General features: G+C 40.0%; 1 protein-coding gene across 2 annotated transcripts in view; it reads right to left on the bottom strand.

Moving 5' to 3' along the window:
• Scfd1 (sec1 family domain containing 1) overlaps positions 1-8,974 on the bottom strand; it is a 76,035-nt gene that overhangs the window by 21,610 nt on the left and 45,451 nt on the right. For both annotated transcript variants that reach the window (XM_055608572.1, XM_055608573.1), the window contains 3 exons: positions 7,304-7,400; positions 4,744-4,814; positions 1,530-1,609 (listed from right to left, as the gene is read on the bottom strand). In XM_055608572.1, the coding sequence (XP_055464547.1) occupies positions 1,530-1,609; positions 4,744-4,814; positions 7,304-7,400 (248 nt within the window). The remainder of the gene's footprint in view (positions 1-1,529; positions 1,610-4,743; positions 4,815-7,303; positions 7,401-8,974) is intronic.

Below are 8,974 nucleotides of genomic sequence, written 5' to 3' on the forward strand. Positions count from 1 at the left end.
GAACCGGTTAAAAACCTGGCGCTTCTCCTTTGCTAGGCACATTTCTTACAATGGCGACTAGAAAGCAGAGTTAATAATCTTAGTGTCTGAAACTGATGCAAAAAGCGTTTCAAAGGAAAACACCTGCATGTAGAGTTACACTCAGGTACGTGCATTTTGGCTACACAACCAAATGTATGTATGTGCACTTACAGGTGGATCATACTATAACTTGCCATCCTAATTATGGCTCAAATGTCATCTACCCAGAAGTGTTCCCTGCTACGCAAATCTAGCCATTGGCTAAGATCTTATCACTCAATTTTACTGTCTCTGAATCATTCAGTGTAGCTGACCATCATTCGTTCATTTGTTTATTAACTGTTTCTTCAGCATGCATAAATTCATAGTGCAGGTCATCATGCTCCCGATTAGGAAACAGAGATAGCATCCTTTGGCATTCAAAAGGGTTTGGTTCCAGGATCCTCACAATTATGAAAATCTTTCATGCTCAAGTCCCTGTGTAAAATCTGTAGTACTCCCACACAACCTCTGATATCGTCTCCTACAATATAAACCATTTCTAAGTTATGTATGTTACGTAATATAGTACAAAGGCCATGCAAATAACTCTTACACGTTACTGTTCAGGGAATAATATTAAGGAGAAAACAGAAAGCAAACATCAAGTTTAGCAGTTTTTTCTCCCCAGAATGTTTTCAGCCCACAAATGCTGAACTGGCAGGTATGGAGAGCTGAGATCATTTATCAAATTAATCAACAAATAGTGTTGGAGGCAACTTTCCCCTTCTTAACACAGTAACATGAATGTTTCCAATGCCACTAAGTCTTCTGTTATGATATTTAATCATCCAGTTGGATTCTATCTTATAAACATACTACAACTTTAGGAAGGCTGGAGAGACAGGCAAGGTCTTGCTATGCAGCCCAAGCTGCTTCTGACCTTGTGACAGACCCTTCCACCTCAGCCTCTCAAGGGCTGGGATTACAGGAGTGTGCTGCTGTGCAGAGTAAAGTACCACCATTTATTTGTCCAGTTCACTGCTGGACCCTTAGGCTGCTATGGTTTTATGGTTCTAGTAACTTCTTTGGCTGAATCTTTACAAGCAGTAGGAGGTCAAAACCTTTTATGGCATTCTGGAAAGTCATCAAAATTTACATTTCTACTAGCGGACCATAAATCACCAATGAATTTTGCCATTTCCTTGGCAAAATGTTTTTTTTTAATTTAGCATTGTTCTTGCTAGTTAATAATTCTGAGACATTTGATCCAGAGGATTTCAGTCTGACTTTCTAATGCATCAGCAAATAAAATATGGTGTTTGTCCCAGGATAAAATCTGTCACTATTTTTTGTAGCTTTACGTTGTGCAAAGGTGGACGAGACAAGGAAATGCTATGCACTGGATATAAAAATTCACTATGACACTGTCCAGCCTTCTTATCAGCATTCGGATTTTTTTTAGGAATAAACTCTGAATTCTGGCCTTATCTTAAATAACAAGAAAGTAGAAAGAAACTGAAACTTACTTCCACTGTTTGATATACTGTAAAGGGCTAAGGTTGCATCCTGCATCTGTTAAAGCCTTTTTATACTGCTCCAAATCAGCCTGCAATAAGAAAAGAATGTTGCGAAAACAAATCACACTTGACTGAGGATGGTGTCTGACCTTATTAGACTAATCAAGATTATAACACAAAGGCATGAGTATAAATGCCAGGCACCGCAGTAGGTGGAGTTGTACCTTAAGGGACTAACCAAGTGGGACAGGAACCACAGGCGATGAGAAGGTAGCCCTAGAAGTGGAAAGCATGCTGTTTTGTCTTCCTTCAGGAATTTCATCAGTTTTCTTCTCCCTGCTAGAATGACTGCCTTTCTTCAGGGTAAGCCCTCAACAAGTGAGTCAGCTTGGCCAAAAATATTTCAAAGCTAGAAAGACTGAGGAGCAACACAGGGTGAGAGGCCTGTGGCTCAGGCTTCTTTTCTCATTTACACTGCAGGGCTCAGTTACTTGTGGAACAGTTTTCCTCTCATTTTAAAACTGTTTTCTCTTTCTTCCTGTTCTTTATCTCCTGATGAGTAAGTGTAATTTGTGCAAGTTAAAGGAGCCTAGCACCATAGTGGTTCTGCTATAAAAAGGAAGAGAAAAAATGTGTAGTGTGTTCTTGCGGCTGAGTATGGAGATCAGAACCTGAAATCAGGTGCTTCGTCAATTACTCTAACTTTTTTTGAACCTGGAGGCCATGGTGTCAGCTTAACTGGCTGTCCAGCAAGACCCACACAGGGATCCTCCTGCTTCCACATCTCCAGTGTTGGAATTATAGGAGCACAGCTGGCTTTTTTTTTTAGACACACAGATGCTAGGGATCAGATTCAGGCCCTCATGCTCACATGACAAGCAAGCACTTGATGAACCAGGCCATCTCCCCAGGCATGTCTAGGGAAAATTCTTAAGCCTACCATCAACCAGATATTTTAACAACTTCTTAGTTTCAGGATGATTAAGCTGATATTGGCAATCATGATTTAAGCCTTTTAATGATCACTAAGGCTTATGGAAAAATGTTTACTTAAAATAAGGTACTTCAATTAATGCAGTATAAAGTTTTAAAATAATATATTCAGGTTTTTTGTTTTATTTTTTGTTTTTTGAAACAGGGCTTTTCTGAACAATACCCCTGGCTGTCCTACAACTCTCTTTGTAGACGAGGCTGGCCTTGAACTCACAGAGATCCACCTGCCTCTGCCTCCCAAGTGCTGGGATTAAAGGCCACTATGTGCCACTATGCTCAGCAAAAGAATATATTCTCAAAATATTATAAACAGAACATTAGAGTCTAAGAAACAGGTAGACCCTCACTGATGAGAAAGCTTTTCTAGAAAAGAACCACACTCTTTTATTAAGTAAATTAGGAGAAAAGATAAGTGAAGAATATACTCCACAGCAGAGTAAAAGGTCCTAAGTGAATTCTGACTTAACGGGTAATAATTCTGACCAGTGGGAGCTTTACAACTTACCAAATAACAACAACAAAGCTGGCATTAATAACTATCTCTTAGTGGCACCTTGGAGGCTCTTAATGCTTGCTGCTTATTATGTAAAGTGACACTTGGTTATTGAAGGAAGCCCATGGTCTCCAATCCACTTTGCTTATACAACAGCATACAGCACAGGGCATGCTCTGTAACAGTCACTAGTTTTAAAGCAGTTTTAAAAGGTTTAGACCAATTTTCTGAAAAGTCCAGCAAACTGTGCTAACTTAGTTTAGGACAGTTAATTTTCAGAGGTAAGAATTTTGACCACCTGAAGTCAGTTTGTAGTTCAACATCTTAAAAGTGGTCAAGCATAACTCAAGTGACAACACATGCTAGAGAGATTGTGGAGAAAGGGGAACCCTCCTCCATTGCTGGTGGGAATGTAAACTTATACAACCACTTTGGAAATCAATCTGATGCTATCTCAGACAATTAGGAATAGCACTTCCTCACGATCCAGCTATACCACTCCTAGGCATATATCTAAAAGACGCTCAAGTATACAATAAGGACATTTTGCTCAACCATGTTTGTAGCAGCTTTATTTGTAATAGCTAGAAGCTGGAAACAGCCCAGATGCCCCTCAGTTGAAAAACAGATATAGAAATTGTGGTACATCTACACAATGGAATATTACTCAGTGATAAAAAAAAAAAACAAGGAAATCATGAAATTTGCAGGTAAATGATGGGAACTGGAAAAGATCATCCTGAGTGAGGTATCCCAGAAGCAGAAAGACACACAGGATATATACTCACTCATAAGTGGATATTAGACCTATAATATAGGATAAACATACCAAAATCTGTACACCTAAGGAAGCTAATCAGGAAAGAGGATTCTGGCTAAGGTGCTCAATCTCCGGATGGACATCGAAGGAGGGAGAAAAAAGGGATTAGGACAAGAGCCTACCACAGAGGGCCTTTGAAAGGCTCTACTCTACAGGGTAGCCAGGCAGATGCTGAGACTCATAGCCAAACTTTGGGCAGAGTGCAGGGAATCTTACGAAAGAAGGGGGAGATAGTAAGACCTGGAGAGGACAGGCGCTCCACAAGGAGAGCAACAGATCCAAAAAGTCTGGGCACAGGAGTCTTTTCTGAAACTGATACTCCAGCCAAGGACCATTCATGGAGATAACCTAGAACCCCTGCACAGATGTAACCTATGGCAGTTCAGTGTACCAGTAGGTTCCATAGTAATGGGGATAGGGACTGTCTCTCACAGGAACTGATTGGCCTGTATTTGATCACCTCCCCCTGAGGGGGGGAGTAGCCTTACCAGGCCACAGAGGAAGACAATGCAGCCACTCCTGATAAGACCTGACAAACTAGGATCAGATGGAAGGAGAGGAGGACCTCCCTTATCAGTGGACTGGGAGAGGGACGGGGTGGAGAAGAAGGGTGAGATTGGGAGGGAGGGAGGTACAGGGAGGATACAAAGTGAATAAACTGTAATTAATAAAAATAAAAATCATAAAAAAATGAAAAAGCAAAACTTTAAAGGAAAAAAAGTGGTTTAGCACTTTCTAAGTGGTGACAAAAATACCGGTATAAAACTCTGCAGTTAACAGATCTGCCTTAGCAAACTTTTTTTTTTACTTGTTTTTTAATAGATGAAATATCACATACTTAGTGATCTTTTGTTTCTAGTTTTGAAATTCTAACTGGAAAATGCAAATAAGCATCCCTCCTCCAAGAGTGAACATACCTCAGAAGGTGCTTGCTGCGTGCTTATGTAATAGATAAGAAACAGCCTCATTTTATCTTCCGGAGTTCCTGCTACATGGGAAGGGGAATGAAAAAAAGACTCTCATAATTGTGATTACTGAGCATTATAATTAAAACTTAGAACTTTAAAATTCAAGGCATGTATAAATACAACAAAACAACATGTGGTTCTTATTCAACTGAGTTGAAGTAGGAAGTACTGAAATCAGAATCATGTGAAAAAGAAGACAGAAGGTGGAGTTGGAGGAGTGACTATAGAAACACCTCAATTGTCTCCCAAACTGCTCAGAAGCCTATACTTGTCCTCAGGCATAAACTAAAACATGTGAAGAACACATGCAGGCAGAGCAAGCATACACTCTAAGCGCATCTTTTCCCATGGCAAGCGTGCAGGCCACATCAGGCCTGGCGGACACAGGACTATCCTGAGTCAGAGGCACCGCCACCCAGCGTCAGTTCCAGGATCTGCTGTCTCAATGAAATCACTGAGCTCAGCCAAAGGTCTTATTTCCTAAACTAAGTTCCTAAACCCAACTGTCCTCTCTGAAGAGTTTTCTCTTATTACAAGGCTGGTGAAAACCATACTTTTATTTTAAAACATAAAACGGAGTATATTTACCTCAAATTTTAAGACAAAACTATGGTTTCAAAACAATTCCCTACTACCCTGGGAGTCTTTCAAGTAATTACTTAATATAACTCAAGGCCAAGACTTTCCAGAGGGCACTTTGGTAGAAAAGTGATAAAGAAGTGGCCTTAATAACCTATCAAATCTCACTCCAATGTGTGCCCTAGGATATAAAAACTTAAAACGATTGTACTTCATCATAGAATAAAAACTAAGACTGCTCATAATGGAATATGCCTGTACTCTCAGCTGTTGGAAGATCAGAGAAAGTAGGATTCCAAGTTCAAGGCCAGCCTGGGCTTCTGTCTTTTTGTTTTGTTTTTGTTGGTTGATTTTTTAGATAGAATCTCACTTTATATAGTCTATCCTGGTCTAGAACTTATCATGTAGCCCAGGCTGACCAACAAAAACAAAACAAAAAGACAGAAGCCCACCAGTACAAGACAATAGTAAAACTAGATTAAACCCAAAATGTGACACAATTGATGAAGCAGGGAGCTCATGGGTTTTAGAATCCAGATATTACTCAATTTACCGTTATTTATCAACATGAAAGAAGAGGAGCAGGTTCTGTCAAGTTCTTGGGTTTAGAACATTTTGGTATATTTCATTACTGATAGCATTAAATGAGATTACCTAATGAGGTATTTACTGTCATACTTTATTGTAAGGTTTTGTAACAAGTATTTGTTCGGAAGTACTGTTTCAGTATGGAATGTCCAAATAGGCTCCTGTACTGGGGCGCTATCTGCCAGATGACAGTCTTTGGGAAGTGATTGGTTCCTAAGGGTTCTGACCCAATAAACTCACAAAGTGGAAGGTGGGTCTCAATGGAGGAAGTAGCTCAATGGGGACATGCTGGATAAAGATGTACTGTTCCCCCTTATCTTCCAGCGTGGTGGCCAAGCAGTGGGCCATTTGCTCGACCACAAGTTCCTAGCCATGATGTTTAGTGTCTAGAACAGTGGAACCAGACAACTGTGGACCTCTGAAATCTTTCCTCTTTTAAAACTGCCTCAGGCATTTGTCACAGTGATGAAGTCTCATTAACAGATTATCTTACCTATTTGTCTATATGGAACCATGGCTTCCTTTTTATACTGTGGGCTCTAAACTATAATTTATTATTGTATTTTTATTTTGATGGTAAAATGGTCATGATTTGGAACCTCTTCACACTGACTTCTAGGTCTTTTGCCATGCTTCTTCTTTGTTGTTGTTATTTCTTTTCTGGCACAACAAACGCTCTAATGTCATTTTTTATACTTCCCCTCCTCGATCCTGCAATCAGCCCCTTCTGTACTGAGTTCTAGTAGAAAATGTCATTTGTTAGCCAGAATCTAATGGGGTACAACTGCTCCCAGACCCTTCCAACTGGCATGTGGCAGGGATCCCCACCCCATCTCCATCCCGCAAGAGGAGAGCAGGCACATCATGCAGCACAGAGCTGCCCAAGCACTCCATCGTGAACCACCTCCCCAGTGCAGTCTGTGAAGCAGCCACACTGTTTATAAAAGTGTATCCTGAACGTTTAAAGCACAATTCAGTTTTAGTTACTTTTTTTTTTTTTTTCATAATATTCTCTGGGGTAAACCAAAGTGAAGTAGAAAACAACTCTTAAAGATACTTGCTTGCAATGTCATTCATTCACATCTTCTGAACAGAGCAGAAATGGATGGCCACATATATCACATTAAAGAAATAAATATAAAGTATTTAAATATCCTACCAAAGAAAAATTAAAATAGAAATCAATTTTCCATTTTAAGAACTGCTATGTTGAAAAATTTCAGCAAAAAATAGCTCATTTAATTACTTTGTAGTTAGGACCGACAGTAATTCTACTTAAATTCTGTCTGGACTGCAAAGCTAGGTTCATCCTTGTAAATATTCTCAAGTTTATGGCACGTACCGTCAGGGTCAGATATGATGTCGAGGAGGGACTTATCCAGAGTAGTCTTGCTCATTATTTTTTCTTCATATTCAAAATACACATCCAGTTTTCTTGCCTGTTTCAAAATAAACAGATAGCATGTAATAAAAATACAGTGAAAGCCTCTTGCTAACAAATTTCTATTTTTTATAATCAAATTAATAAACAAATGCTTATTTAAATACAGTGTAGTTTCTGACTTTTATATTTTTGGTTGTGAGCCTCGCCTTTAAAGGCTGAGCCATCTCTCCAGCCCTAGTTTACGACTTTTGATTATACGCTCAGGGTGAAAACATTTCTGGTTGCTCTATCGGACACAGCAGACCGGTCTGAAGGGCCAGCAGAGTGGTTACAGGGTGACAGGAGGTCAGCATGCGCTTGCTTTTGCAGCATGTGGCTCCCACATTCCACCTTGACCAGAAGGAAAATGACCCTAATTATGTTACTTCTAGAGTTCTTTGCAAAAGCAAGACAATTTATTTCCTTATATTTATGGTTGTGAGCCTATCCTTTAATGGCTGAGCCATCTCTCCAGCCCAAGACCCCTTATTTTCATGTCTTTTTGTTGGCACTTTGTTTTCGAACTGAGTTTTGAAGTGATTTGGGGACACATAATCAGCTGCTTTCAGTTAGATCATATCAGGGCACCACAGAGGTATCTGAATAGTAAATAGGCCAAAGAATGGATTTCATGTGTGAGCAACAGTCTTTTGAACCCAATCCTGTACAGTGGAACACAGGCCATAGTTTTAAAGTCACAAAGTTAAATTAAAAACAGGACTGACAAAGCTAAAGGATCTGAGCCCAGGGGTCCTGCAGAGACTGATGTACCAACCGAGGACCATGCATGGAGAGAAAACTAGACCCTCTCCTCAGACTGGCCAATTGGCAGCTCAGTTTCCATGTGGATCTCTGAGTGAGAGGAGCAGAGCCTGCCTCTATCATGAACTCAGTTGACTATTCTTTGATCACTCGCCCCTGATGAGGTAGCCTTGCCAGGCCACGGAGGAAGAGAATCCAGACAGTCCTGATGAGACTTAACAAAGTCTCATGAGCAGATAACAAAGGAGAATTCCCCCTTTCAGTGGACTAGGGGGAGGGGACAAGGGGTAGTGGGTGGGAAGGTGGGACTGAGGTAGGGGGCTTCAATTGGGATATAAAATGAATAAATTGTGATTAAAATTAAAATAAAAAATGGGACTGGCAAGATGGCTTGTCAGGTAATGGTACTTCTGTCAAGCCTGGTGACTTAGGTTGATTCCTGGAGCCCACAAGTAGAGTTGATTTCTGACAACAGTCCTCTAACCTCCACATGTGCACTGTGGCATGTATGAATACACAACTATACGATGTCTGTGCAATAAAGAAGCAAATAAAAACAACACAGAAGTATATAGTGGGAAGGCCTGTCTCTTAACTATCTCTTTGCATTGCTCTTAAAAGAATTAATTTTCCCTTATTTTTCAGCTTACTGAATAAAACTAATCCTTTCTTCTTTACTCTTCTCAGAGACAAAGCATCATATTGTTAAAGTGAGATTTCTGGTATGGACTTTGTTTCTAGGAGACTATCAGCCTCATTAGTTGGCCATCTTGTTTCTAAAACACACACACACACACACACACACACACACACACACACACACACACA

This window comes from Psammomys obesus, unplaced genomic scaffold (assembly GCF_907164565.1).
Source record: "Psammomys obesus unplaced genomic scaffold, mPsaObe1.curated_primary_1811, whole genome shotgun sequence".
NCBI lineage: Eukaryota > Metazoa > Chordata > Mammalia > Rodentia > Muridae > Psammomys > Psammomys obesus.